Source organism: Cololabis saira, chromosome 11 (genome assembly GCF_033807715.1).
Source record: "Cololabis saira isolate AMF1-May2022 chromosome 11, fColSai1.1, whole genome shotgun sequence".
NCBI lineage: Eukaryota > Metazoa > Chordata > Actinopteri > Beloniformes > Belonidae > Cololabis > Cololabis saira.
This window is the reverse complement of record NC_084597.1, coordinates 25024751-25039627: the sequence shown is the minus strand read 5'-3', so window position 1 is coordinate 25039627 and position 14877 is coordinate 25024751. Positions and strand designations below refer to the sequence as shown.

The following is a 14877-nucleotide window of genomic DNA, read 5'->3' as shown; positions in this document are numbered from 1 at the left end:
TGTATAATAACTAGTGAAATCGATCATGTTGTTCTGATTTGCATTTGTAGTTATTCTATATGTATTAAGTAATAGAATAATCAATACAAATAGACAGAGTAATTCCATAAATGTATTTAAAAAACAAACATTTACATTTTCCCTTGAAGCCAAGGTGTGGCGGCTGCCATACCTTGCCATACCCAATTGACGCCCCTGGCCCACTTTTAATTCAGATGGGACCCACGTGGACATGCTGGCTGGGATCAAGCCCTAAAGCTAAAACTAACAGTTTTGATGTGGCCTATGAAGACACTTTATATCAATTACACACCCGGACAAGTCTGAATCTTATAAACTGTATGTTGTAAAAGGGGGATTAGTGATATGCCATAAATTTCATCTATGAAAAAAAACATTAACAATTTCATTTGTACATAGTACACCAGTCTTATGCACTTCTTTTAATCAATGTTTTAATGATGTTAATTTTCTTTTCCAGCTTTTTTAAAGGTAAAAGGAGCAAATACAGGAAGCTGACTCTGATAAAATTAAATACAATGGAATAATATTGCTAATTATACCCCTATGGGATCATCTAATCTAAATCAGTTGGATATTTGCTTGGTTCACACTAAATATTGGCTTTTACCCATAGTCATTTTGTTCTGAACAATATTTATTTTTATTTTGTGTCACATGAGGTTGTCCCTTAAATGGGTTTTACTATTGATAATGCAGATTACCTTTTTAAATGCCAATCATCAGTCACTCCTCCTTTATTAACAGTGTATTTTGTGTTTGTATCTTAAAATGAAGAGACTTTAAACATTTGCACAGTAGTCTTATGTATTTGACTTATATTTACAGTATGCATTTATCTTTTTCATTTGGAGCATTTCACTTAACATAGTCATGAAAAAAGTAATGAGTTACTTAAAATAATTTTGGGTTTTCTACTAGTAAAGTATTAGAAATGTTCTCTCATTGCATAATCACCTCTGACCAGTGTGTTTGAAAGTGTTGGAAACTTCTGTAATATTGATGAAACCTATAAGTCTAGTCCCTTTGCATATAGTGCTTGTGTGTCTGTTACTAGACACCTAAATGCATGAAGCCAAAAGTAAAAAGCTCCTCAGAGACGGTGTTTAGTTTTTTCCGTTACCAGGCAACCGAATGTCCAGGATCACTATCCATGCAATGTATGAAAGTAAATTTCAACAACCAATCAGATGTTTTGCAGCATTTGATTGACACTTTGGTGGTCCAATTGGGATTTTGGGACATCAAAATTGGGTAAGGTTTCTACCTTCTCCTCTCTCGGGTTAATCAGTTAAGTGCATCTCGAAAGAGGGCTCAGGTCTGTTCAGTAGCTCAATATAGGGTTATTTTTATTTCTACAAAATGAGAGAAATTGTGCATCTGCAGGCCGGCCAGTGTGGCAACCAAATCGGAGCAAAGGTAAAAAAAAACGTTAGTATAAAAGAGACATTTGATTCGCACGGACTGCTTATTCACCAATATTTCATTTAGCGACCAAATTAATTAAACCGTTGGTTTTTGATATGAGACAGATACCTTCTCCATCATTGTTGTTTTTTTTTTTAGTTCTGGGAGGTGATTAGTGATGAGCACGGCATTGACCCGTCCGGTACGTACCACGGGGACAGCGACCTGCAGTTAGAGCGGATCAACGTGTACTACAACGAGGCAACAGGTTTGTTATCTAAAGAATTTGCAGTTACACGGAGAGATTAGTTGATTTGTGGATGAGAAGAGGTAATTCAATACCCCACGAGAATTTTGTTAGTAGGCTATTGTCAGCATCCAGCAGGGAGCCAACATCTCCCATAACATGAAGTCAATGGGTTTCTGGTTACCATGGCTCAGTTGCCATGACAGCACAATCCACCAACCCACCACCAAGATACTGGACTACATGTACATAAACCTTTTACTAAAAGTATTTATCTAATTAAGGATAATGAATAACTTCTACGTTTAAAAAAAGTAATATAGTGGTTCCGGTTTGGACATGGAGCGGTAGGCTGTGCGGCATCGGAGCTCTCGATAGCTCAAATAAATAGAGCTGGAAATCACACTGACTGTAACGTAAGCGGGGAAAACTTGGAATGGGAAGGAAAACTTGAGTAGCCCAGACCGAAAACACGGCGAAAGACGAAATGGAGAAATCGCTAGCTAACCGTGAGGAGGAGGATGGTGGCCATGAGGCTGCGCGCCTGGCTGGATGCGGGGCGGAGAGATGCGCTGGTCTAGAAACTGTTAGCGAGGAGATACGGGGCTTAAAAACAGAAATGAAAGCTACCTTCCGTGAATTTGGAGAAACATTGAGGAGAGACATGAGACAAGACATGGAAGCCTTTAAACGGGATATAAACCACCAACTCTCTAAAGTCGCCACTGAACAGCAGTTACAGAGTGGCAGACTCAACGAAGCAGAATCACGGATTTAAAAGCTGGAGCATTGGGCACAGGAAGCAAATGATGCTCTCGTTATCTCGCTAACAGAAAAAAAAAACTCTCCAGGACAAGCTAACCGATTTGGAGTCCAGATCGAGAAGAAACAATCTCCCTATTTACGGAGTTACGGAGGGAGAAGAGGGTGAGTCGATGCCTAAATTTATACAAGACCTGCTCAGCTCTGTTTCAGTCTTAATGTCGGACTCATTTAGTATGACACAAACCCTTACTGTAGGACTTAAAGGGGACCTATTATGAAAAACACGTTTTTTCTTGCTTTAACATATATAAAGTGGTCTCCCTTCACCCTGACAACTCAGAGAAGGAGAAATGCAACTAAATTCTGCACGGTCTGTTCACCCCGCCCGGAGGATCCTTCCATTGTCATGTGACTTTTACGAGACGTTCAGATTTGTGCATTTTCGTTACGCCACCAAAATGCAAACCACGCCTCGGTCTCCTCCACTGCTGAAACCACGCCCACAACTAACTCCGCCGGCCAGAGCTCCGCCATTGTTCAGAAGCGGTGGCTGTTTCCACAGTGAGGGACAGTAGAAATTAGGTTTTGCATCGACACTTACCCTCATAAAAGGATCAGTACAAACAGCACGGACCCGGCAACTGCACACGAGTCAGCGGTAAGAATGTTCATTTTTTTATGTTATTTATATTTGTTTACAAGTAGGATCTTTGCATGGGCTAAGTATTTAGATTAGCTCCGGTGTTACTCTGTGTTACAGAGCTCTATTAGTACCGTAATACATTTTCTTCTGTTCATGGTTTCAGATATTCCAAGCAATGAACCTGAAGCTGTTCAACGACACCTTCAGAAGATGCGCGGTCCTTCCTTGAGCCAGCAGTAGTGCATAAAATGTTATTTATATACAACTTATGTTATTAAATTTTTTTTAACAATAAAGTTGCCATTTGTGAACCTTCAGTGTTGTGATTTCTTTACAGTTAACATGATTCATTTGTCTTGTAACATAAGAAATGAAATGATGAGGAAGTAAATAACTGTGGTGTACCTGTTTAGAATTCAATTAAATCTTCCTGTGTGAAGATGAGGTGACCCGGTTCCCTCTTCAGGGAACTAAAGGCTGATTTATGGTTCCGCGTTACACCAACGCAGAGCCTACGGCGTAGGGTACGCGCCGATTTAACGCAGAACCGTAATTCAGGCTTTAAAGGGATTGTGACATGAAAAACTAATTTTTCTTGATTTTTTGTGTTTTGTTGGGTGTCTTGACATCAATTACACCCAAAAAACATTACATTGTATTGTGTGCTTTCTGGGATTTTCCGCATAACTGTGCAAAAACGGCTCATCTGGTTTGCTGGCGGATCGTTACGTATGGATCCGCTAAATCACCGCCCCCTCCACCCAGCTCCCTGCCTCCTCTCCTCTCCAGCGCACCATAAAGGCTGATTTATGGTTCCGCGTTACACCGACGCAGAGCCTACGGCGTAGGGTTACGCGGCGACGCGCACCGTACGCTGAACCCTACGGCGTAGGCTCTGCGTCGATTTAACGCGGAACCATAAATCAGGCTTAACACGGAGCTGTTTAGAGCCTCTTCTGTTGTCATCACCGGAGGACAACTGCTAAAAAGACCCGCGGCCACTGACTGGACTCAAGATAAGGGGAGTAGGGGACACTGCTGCTTGCATGCCTTTATTTTTATGATTGTTTGCGGTGGACTGCCGCCATGCTGCTTTTACGTGCATGCTTCGCCTATCGCTCCCGGCTTAACTCTCCGACGCCGCTGTTAGAAGTCCGGTTCGGTGTGCGCACGGACTTCATCCCCGGGCTGTAGTCGCCCTGTCTGGGCTGTGTGTGTGGGTGTTTGTGGTGTGCGCGCGTGTGTGTGGAGCCCATGGTGTGGAGACGCCGGCAGAAGTGTGTAGCAGTTGGTTGGAGGAGGAGGTTTGGAGGAGGAGCGGGGCAATGATTGACAGGAAAGGGGGAAGAGGAAGCGTTTTTCACGGCGCAAAAAACCACTGTAATAAAAAGCCAGGAATGGAGTACTAGAGTGAAGTTTTTCTTGTTAAAACCTTTTAGACACATTTGAGGGATGTTGGCCAAGACTTTTAATAGTGTTAAAAGCATTTTAAAAATGATGTCACAATACCTTTAAGATCCGTTTACACCGTGTAACTGCATGCGAGCGTCCGACTATCACGTCGAGCTGCTTGACATCGGACGCTCTCTGTCCACACTGAAACTGTTAAACTCGCGGCCAGTTAGGACAGTCCAATAGAAAATAAAGCAATGGAATTGATTTTGTCACTGAAGTTCGATCGCATCGCATGGGACACGCTTTAATAGTCCCAGAGCGAGGCTTTGTCCTCCCCTGCTACACGTCATTCAGGCAGCCAATCAGCACAGAGCCGCATTATCATAGCCTCCCCTCCCCTCAGAATCCCTCATAGAAAAGGAGGTTAGAAGCGGTAAAAATAGAAACATGAGGCTGAATTTCGGATTTATGTAGAAAAAACAAGCTTTTGATTGTTTTTAAGACATTCAAGGCCTGTTTAAAATATACATTAAATGCCATAATAGGTCTCCTTTAATGTCATTACTAAGTTAGGCCCCTCTCTACATAAGAGGGATTTCCCTATAGATCCACCAACAGGATCGGATTACCGGAGGACGAGAGGATCCTCCGCGTTTTGGAAGCGCATCTGTTCCTTTCATTTTGCTTGTTTTATGCCGCTGTTCTGGCAGTGTTAGGGGAGCTACCAATGTTTTTTTTATGTCTTTGTTGTTGACAGTAATGCAGGCAGGGTAACAATGTGAGAATAGCGTCCTTAACGTTAATGGCTTAAATAAGCCAATTAAAAGGGGAAAAGTAATGGTAAAAATGAGGAAAGAAAAAGTCCAAGTGATATATTTACAAGAAACACACTTATCTCAACAGGAACACGATAAATTGGGGAAATTTGTATTTAAAAACGCCTTTTTCAGTTAATTTAAGAAGGGTCCAAAGAGAGGAGTTGCCATATTAATTTCTAACTCTATTAATTTTGAAGTCATTAAAGAAATAGGTGACAAAGAAGGGAGATATGTAATTGTAAAAGGGAAGATGGACAATAATATAGTTCCTTTGGTCAATATCTATGTGCCACCCAATTCTCATAGAAAGTTTCTTAAGGAATTTTAATATGTGCAGGGGATTTCAACATGATTCTGAATGCTAAATTGGACACAACTAACAACAACAGAAATAAGACACATCCATCAAAGCTTGTCAATACCTCTCTAACTGAACTAGGGCTGTTTGATGTTTGGAGGGAACTCCACCCATTAGACAGGGACTACACACATTATTCTGCTCCACACTCACTGTATTCCAGAATAGATTATTTTTTTATGAACACAGTAGACAGATATCGAATAGAAGAATGCAAGATAGGGATAACTGATTTGTCTGATCACAGTATAATTTACCTTAATATCCACTTAAATAGGAGAAGTAAAAATACACTATTGAGACTAAATGTGGGCATGCTGAACAACCAGGAACTTCAGGAACAAATTAAGAAAGATATTAAAAACTGCATAGAAGAAAACAAAGACAGCCCAGTGGACCTTACTTTACTGTGGGACACGGTTAAAGCTGTAATGAGAGGGAGGTTAATAGCACACTGTAAAACCTGATAAGTTAGTTGAACTCAAACTGTTTGAGGAAACCGATTGCCTAAAACCATTTAAGTTTATTAACTCAAACAATTCAAGTGTAAAAAAATATTCCATTGAGGTTCAAGTAACTCAAATATTTATTGTTAAGGTAACTTGGTTAAATACATTTTTATAGTACCATTACATTCAAAACTGAACTTAAAACTAATATGTATTATACACTCATATGTAGTATTTCCTTCAGACTTATTTAAAAAGTGTTGATTGTATTAATTTGCATCAAGCCAGACTAATTTAATTGAATCTTCTTTACATAAATGTTAGCACTTAAGTTCAAGTTACTCAGTTTTATTCCTCTAAATTAAATTATCACATTCTAGTGGTCACAACTTCTAGCTCCTCAATTCATTTTAGGAAACCGATTGCCTTAAACCATTTTAGTTGTCATAACTTAAATAACTCAACTTTAAGTTGCTTTAACACAATACAAACACAAGATATCTTATATCAGCTTCAAACATTTATTTCATTCATTTTTGAGTTATCTTAACTGATGGCAATGATGGACCCAAACTTTTTCCAAAGTTTAAGTTATTTCAACTTACTTCTGTTATTAAGATGTACTGTTAGGTTTTACAGTGCAAGGGCAGCTTACCAAAAAAGGATTAGAGAAGAAAATTATAAAGAATTAAAAATATTAGAACAACAGCATAAAGACAACAAAGATGAAATAGTTTTACAACAAATAATTAGAGTGAGACAACAGATAGATGTTATTCTAAGTAATGAGGTTGAGAAAAAACTGAAATTCATGAAACAAACCTACTATGAAGCAGGACCCAAAGCAACTAAATATCTGGGAAGACGGCTTAAGGTCCAGCAAGCCTCTAATACCATACATAAAATTAGGGACCCCACAACAAAACAACTGTTGTTTGAACCTGAAGAAATAGAAAAGGTATTTAAAGACTATTATGAAAACTTATATTCCCAGCCCATAACAAAAGAAGAGTATTAAATGAAAGACTTTCTGGATTTATTGGACTTTCCATCTATTGGAGAGGGGCAAAACAAGAAGTTAATTACCAACATCAATACGAAGGAACTAGATGCTGCAATTAGCAGATTAAAGTCAAACAAAGCACCAGGTAGTGATGGATTTCCCAGCGAGTGGTATAAGGTATTTAAGGAAGAATTATATCCACTACTCCTGAGTTATTTTAATCAGACTCTGACTGAGGGAAAACTGCCCCCCTCCTGGAAAGAGGCTATAATTTCCGTTATACCAAAAGAAGGGAAAAACAAAGAATACTGTGAATCATACAGACCTATCTCAATCCTAAATGTGGATTACAAGATCTTTACTTCGATAATTTCTAAAAGGTTTGAAAATGTTATGTCTGACTTGATTGATGAAGATCAATCAGGTTTTGTAGTTGGTAGGCAGACTCAGGATAATGTTAGGCGTACCCTGCACATAATAGACCAGATTCAAAAACAGGGACTGAGTGCAGTATTAGTGAGCCTCGATGCAGAGAAGGCTTTTGACTGTGTAAAAAACAGTCAAAAACAGTCAAAACATTGTATTCAAAGCCTCTACCAAGAACCTACAGCGAGGATCAAAATTAATGGACATCTTACTGATAGATTTGTTCTACAACGAGGGACTCGGCAAGGATGTTGCCTTAGCCCGACCTTGTTCGCAATATTTATTGAACCATTGGCACAAATGATCGGGCAGAGCGACAATTTAAAAGGAATCCAAATATGAGAACAAGAACATATTATATGACTTTTTGCAGACGATGTTATTGTGACTCTCCAGGACCCAGACCGAACCTTTCCTAAACTGATGTCGATATTAGAGGACTTTGGTAATTACTTAGGCTATAAATTAAACATAGCAAAAACACAAATTGTCACACCAAATTATACCCCAAGCCAAGAAATTAAAGAGAAATACAAAATCAAATGGAATGTTAAAGCGATCAAATATCTGGGTGTGATACTGGCAAAAAATCTCAATAAAACATTCGAAATAAATTATAATCAGATTAATGACAATATAAAAACAGATATCAGGCGGTGGTCAGCTTTCAACATGGATTTTGAGACACGAATCGAGATAATAAAAATGAATGTATTACCAAGATTGCTGTACCTTTTTCAATCCATCCCACAAATTATTCCAGAGATACAATTCAGACAATGGGACAAACTTTTATCTTGATTTATCTGGGCCGGACAGAAACCAAGGGTCAGGTATAAGACGCTTCAATTACAAAGGGAGGAGGGCCGATTGTCCCTACCCAACCTGAAACAATACTTCTATCTAGCCCAAGGGAGGTTCCTGGTTTGTACATGCTGCCCACTATACCAGGCAAGATGGAAAGATATAGAGGCCAAGATAGATACTTTCCAAATTCAAACAACATTAGGAGACATAGGAAATAAAATGTCTCGACAAAGCAATAATGAAATCATATAACAAACAATGGATATTTGGACTAGGCTGAATATAGTATGGAGGGGGACATCAAATTATTAATTTGGCCTGCTCTGGATCCCAAATTTAAACCAGGAATCAGTGATGTTGGTTTCCGACGATGGTGGGACATGGGTATTACCGCAATATGTACTGTACACTAATTCATGGTGGATCCTTGAAAAGTTTTGGGGAATTACAAAAGGAATTTGGACTTGAAAATAAGGAATTTTTCAGATACCTACAAATAAGAGACTACTATGACAGAAGAATAAAATGAACATTGTCTAAGGAAGGTAATGCAGTGATAGATGTTCTGACCGAAGCCTATAAAATTAAGAGTAAAAAAAATTATTTCCAGAATATATCAGGGCCTTCAGAAAAGGAACGGGTACAACACAGGATATATTAAGTAAAATGGGAGAAGGAACTAAACATAGAAATGTCGCAGGAGGAATGGCATTCAATGTGGAGTGCACAGCATTCATCCACAAGTTCAAAGAGGTGGAGAATATAATGGACAGAGTTAGAGAAATATATGCAATGGAGAAGATGACTTTCTGTTTGAGGTCCAAAGGAACGATCTTCCACAGGAAATGGGTGAACTGTTATGCCTTTATTGGAGGAATAGAGGACACTATCAGTTAAACAGGTCACTTGAGCTGATTGGACATTGTTATGACATAACATCATCAACATACAGTAGAAGCCCCCATGTTTCTGTCTGTTTGATTGTTTGTTTGTTTGTTTGTTGTATAAGCTGAAAATACTAAATAAAAAGTTTTAAAAAAATAATAATATTAAAAAACAAATAGAAACAAAGATTTTTTTTTTCTTCAACTCCTAAACAAACTTGAGTGGAATCATAGTTATGAAAATCTGTAGAAAAACGAACAATTTTCTGGTCAAAGTCAAATAAGAAATGCTTTGTAACCTGTGGGAGTATTTAAATGCTATTTGGTTTTGAATTAGTGATTGAGTCTGGATAAAAAAGTGAGAAGTCCGGCTACTTAACTGTTTTGGTTTAACTTCTAAACTTCATCATGACTCATAATTGATACAAAACAGTTGAAATATTTTAACCCCGCTTGGTTCATTTTTTCATTTCATCCATCTTGAAAGTAAGATTATTTTGTTGGCCAGACTGAAAATGTGGATTGAAAAGCAGATTCTTTACTTGGTCAGTATTTTAAAAACAGTAGTTTCCTGAGAACCAAAATGGAATGAAGCAATTTGTTTCATTAAGATTGATTTTATTGCCATTGAGTCAGCAGCCCGACACAGCAAAATTTGTTCCAGTACAGCTTGTCCAAGAGAACAAAAAAGAGACACAACAAATTACAACATAGGCCATGAGTAGACAGGTGCTGAGGCTGCTGTCCGTAAGCGCCGCCTTTATCATTATTAGCTGAGAAAAGATGACCCTGAGAAAGAGAAGTGGGAAAAATACATCTTCCCACTGTATAAAGACATAAGGTGAAGGTGACAAAAAACACCTAAGCACAAATAAGCAACATACTCATCAATTAACAACATCATACAAGCATATGGAGGGGGGTTTCCAGGTACAGGTCACCTGGGTCAACGCCGCTGCCTGGTTTACTGTGTTGGGAGGGGTGATACGAAGGGAGCCAGGGAAGGCATTGAATAATGGGGGAAGTGTATCTATTAGGGATTCCCCGATACCAGTATCGGTATTGGGGCATCCCTAATAAATACACTGTATACTGCTCTCATATACTCATACTCATACCACGCACCGATACCACTTCATTGTTGTTGTAGTTACTGATTAGTGACTCTAGGCACGGCCCCCCCGGGTGAGTGTGCAGCCTGGCGGCGGAGCAGCTTCTCAGCCAGCTGTTTCGGTTAGCCGCTAGTCGGCTAAGCTTAGCGTGGTGATGAGAAGAGAGTGATACCCATGAGTAAGACTGGCAGCGCCGTTTCAGGCAAGATAGCGACAATTAATGTGGGATGTCAGCAGTGTGGACATATTTCAAAATAAGGGATGACGACAGAAGCAAGGCAGACTGCAAGCTATGTGCTGCTAAGGTGTCAAGAGGAGGGAAGGAGAATACGTTGTTTAATACCAGCAATGTGATAAAACATCTCAAGGCGCATCAAAATGCTGAGAATACAGAGTTTGCTAATGCTACTGCAAGACCACATCAGCCAACATTAGCTCAGGTTCTGCAAAAGCGACAGACAATAGCAAGAGACAACCCACGGGCCGTGTTGGGACTCAGTGGGCTGTTGGCATATCGCGGGGGGGTCTGCGTGCGGAGGAAAGCCCAGCCAGCTGATGTTTGTTTAAAATTATTCTACTAATTTTATTTATTAGGGCCCGAGCACTTACAGTGCGAAGGCCCTATTGTATCTGTAGGAATTTTTCTCCTTTCTTTCTTTTTCTGCCATAACTTTTGAATGGTTTGGCATAAAGACTCGTGGGTGGTGTCATTGGACTCGGTTTTGAGTCCTTGAACATAATTGGTGAAAATTAGCCCTGCCCCTTCTTCTGATTGGTTGTCCATATTTTCTGACTATAACATTTGAATGGTTTGACATAGAGAGTCGTGGGTGATGTCATCGGACTCTGTATTGATTCCTTGACGATAATTGGTGAATATTAGCCCAGCCCCTTCTTCTGATTGGTCGAAATTTGATACTCCCTATTTCCTGCCATAACTTTTGAATGGTTTGACATAGAGAGTCGTGGGTGGTTTCATCGGACTCGGTTTTGAGTACTTGACCTTCATTGGCCTGAATTAGCCCCGCCCCTTCTTCTGATTGGTCGATATCTGATAGTTCCTACTTTCTGCCATAACTTTTCAATGGTTTGATATAGAGAGTCGTGGTTGGTGTCATCCGCAAGTCATACAAGCGCTTACACTGGAGCACGCCTGAACGTGCACAAGGGTGCGAGGGCTCGTTCATCGCTGCTTGCAGCTTTAATTTTTATTGAATTTATCTGTTGCAAATAAAACCTGTCTTCCAATCCATTGCATTTTTCATTGCATTTTTAGCCTAGTTATTTTTGTGGTAGAAGTATCGTATCGGTACTCGGTATTGGCAAGTACACAAATTAAAATACTCGTACTCGGTGTGAAAAAAATGGTATCGGGGCATCCCTAGTATTTATCATTATGTGCATGTGTGTGTGTGTGTTTGTATGAGTAATTAAGTCTGTGAACTATGCCCCAGATCTACTCCTCAGCCATTGTCCTTGATGTTATCAGGTAGCTCGGTATAGTTCTCATACTGGTCCAAAGGTGTCATGAGGGGAAATTGAGGGCTAGTGGGGGCAGAGCGTTTTGTTTTCATTCATTCAGGGAGATTGTGACTAGAGTGGCCTGCCAAGCCGCTCTGTCAAGGTCAGATTGTAGTGTCAACAATTGCATTTAGGTCAGGCAGGCTCCGGTAATTTTCCATCTCCCTTAAAGGGGACCTATTATGAAAAACACGTTTTTTCTTGCTTTAACATATATAAAGTGGTCTTCCCTCAGCCTGCCAACTCAGAGAAGGAGGAAAGCAACCAAATTCTGCAGCGTCTGTACAGCCGCCCGGATGAGACATCCAGTGTGATGTGGCTTCTACGAGCCGTTCAGATTCTGCGTCCGTCGTTACGTAACGGTTTACATAGGTTGGCCTCCGATGCGTGAAACCACGCCCACAACTAACTCCGCCGGCCGGAGCTTCTGCCATTTTTTTGTAATGGTGTATCGCATCCTTCAGGCAGCCAATCAGCACAGTGGCTCATTATCATAGCCTCCCCGCCCACTCAGAATCCCGCATAGAGAATGAGGTTAGAGAATGGGATGATAAAGACATGGCTTAGAGGCTGAATTTCTAATTTATTTAGCAAAAACAATCAAAAGCTTGTTTTTAAGACATTCAAGACCTGTTTAAAATAGGTATTAGATTCCATAATAGGTCCCCTTTAAGTCTCTCTGGTACATCTCCAATAGCAACTCCAAACAGACAAATGTGTGGTCAATTCCAGCCAAGCTGAGCTTCCAATTTCTCCAAGGATCTTTTCCATCCTGCCAATGAGTTCACCCAAAGTTTGAGTCTGAATGTTGGTCGCACAGCTTATCCTTTCAGGCACGTCAGGCAGCTCTGAAAGGGCCAGAATGGCTTTGACATATGCCAGGTAACCTCCAGCTGCAAAAAGCAGAAATCCTGTTATCAGAAATCCAATTATGAAGGCATCTTCAACATCCTCGACCGACACTATGGACAGACACATGATCCTCCACATCTTCCAGGAGTTCATTGTGTATCCAGCAACAAACGTACCATTGGGTCCTCTCGTCGAGTAAATTTTAGTCTATTGCGTTGAGAGACCAGTTAAGAATTGTTTGCATTTTCTCTATTAGGTGGCAAGTTTGTACCTCGTGCAGTACTCGTGGACTTGGAGCCCGGCACAATGGACTCTGTGAGGTCTGGTGCATTTGGACAGGTGTTTAGACCCGACAACTTTGTCTTCGGTGAGAATATTGATGATGTAATTACTCTGCTGTTTAATAAAAAATTTAAGTGATTTTTATGTAGAATTAGATAAAGACAATTCTGGTATAGCAGCTAGGAAAGATATCTATATTTGCATGTAACGCAGGACAAAGCGGTGCAGGTAATAACTGGGCCAAAGGCCACTACACTGAGGGAGCTGAGCTGGTGGACTCGGTCCTGGATGTGGTGAGAAAAGAGGCAGAGAGCTGTGACTGTCTCCAGGGCTTCCAGCTCACACATTCCCTGGGAGGAGGCACGGGCTCGGGCATGGGCACGCTCCTCATCAGCAAGATCCGAGAGGAGTATCCAGACCGTATAATGAACACTTTCAGCGTTGTGCCATCCCCCAAGGTCTATACCATGCATTCATAAAAATCAACATTAAATGTTTGATGTTTTGTCTGGTTTCTTTTATCCATTTAAACTAAATTTAACACTACATTTTCTTCCCTTTGATTGGTCTTTTTGTTCCCTCTGCTCTTTCAGGTGTCAGACACTGTGGTGGAACCTTACAATGCCACACTCTCCGTCCACCAGCTGGTTGAGAACACAGATGAAACTTACTGCATTGATAATGAGGCCCTGTATGACATCTGCTTCCGCACACTGAAACTCACCACTCCCACCTATGGTGATCTGAATCACCTTGTCTCAGCCACCATGAGCGGGGTGACCACCTGCCTTCGCTTCCCGGGCCAGCTCAACGCTGATTTGAGGAAACTGGCCGTAAACATGGTGCCTTTCCCTAGACTGCACTTCTTCATGCCAGGTTTTGCCCCCTTGACCAGTCGAGGGAGTCAGCAGTACAGGTGGAAAAGCAGGATCTTGCTTCTCAAACACTCACACTTGTGTTATACTCAATTTATTGACATACTTGACATAAATTATAATTGAACTGTCTTTTCTAGGGCTCTATCAGTTCCTGAACTCACCCAGCAAATGTTTGATGCCAAGAACATGATGGCAGCTTGTGACCCACGCCACGGGCGTTACCTCACAGTCGCTGCCATATTCCGGGGCCGCATGTCCATGAAGGAGGTGGATGAGCAGATGTTGAACGTGCAGAACAAGAACTCCAGCTACTTTGTGGAGTGGATCCCGAACAACGTCAAAACCGCTGTCTGCGACATCCCTCCCCGTGGCTTGAAGATGGCCGCTACTTTCATTGGCAACAGCACAGCTATTCAGGAGCTGTTCAAACGCATCTCAGAGCAGTTCACCGCCATGTTTCGCCGCAAGGCCTTCCTCCATTGGTGAGTAAAGTCCAGTGCACACACGCTTTACGTACTTTTTCTTTGTCAATAAGTGTTTTATTTTTGTATTTTTCAAGGTACACTGGTGAGGGCATGGATGAGATGGAGTTCACAGAAGCTGAGAGCAACATGAATGACCTGGTGTCAGAGTACCAGCAGTATCAGGATGCCACTGTAGAAGAAGAAGGAGAGTTTGAGGAGGAGGGTGAAGAAGACATGGCCTAGAGGCTTATCACAACCCTTTTTCTTTCTGTGTTGGTTTTCCTGCAGCGGCGTCTGGCAAATGGAGGGCGCTATAGGGCGCCGCCATACCACAACAAAAAATAAAAATTACATTTGTATTTTCTTCTACAGTGTTTTTAATTGTAGTGATGAAATGTACAGAAAAGTGGGGAACACACCTTAGAATAGGCCATGTTTAATATAATAGACTACTTGTATAAAGGTGCTATGTTAATTTGCATTTTCTCTTGTATTAACTGAACACATAATACATAAAATAATTAGTTTTTATATATTAGCTCATA

General features: G+C 40.7%; 1 protein-coding gene across 4 annotated transcripts; it reads left to right on the top strand.

Moving 5' to 3' along the window:
- The first annotated feature begins 1383 nt into the window (after positions 1–1383).
- LOC133455217 (tubulin beta-4B chain-like) lies at positions 1384–14583 on the top strand. 4 transcript variants are annotated; one of them, XM_061734146.1, is made up of 9 exons: positions 1384–1440; positions 1588–1696; positions 2533–2546; positions 4105–4108; positions 12965–13075; positions 13204–13448; positions 13584–13906; positions 14006–14350; positions 14428–14583. In XM_061734146.1, the coding sequence occupies exons 1-9, from the start codon at positions 1384–1386 to the stop codon at positions 14573–14575; spliced, it is 1356 nt and encodes a 451-aa protein (XP_061590130.1). In that variant the 3' UTR covers positions 14576–14583. The 4 variants fall into 4 exon arrangements, with proteins under 4 accessions (XP_061590130.1, XP_061590128.1, XP_061590129.1 ...); XM_061734144.1 differs by lacking the exons at positions 2533–2546; positions 4105–4108 and adding an exon at positions 12690–12698; XM_061734145.1 differs by lacking the exons at positions 2533–2546; positions 4105–4108 and adding an exon at positions 4385–4387.
- Positions 14584–14877: the final 294 nt, after the last annotated feature.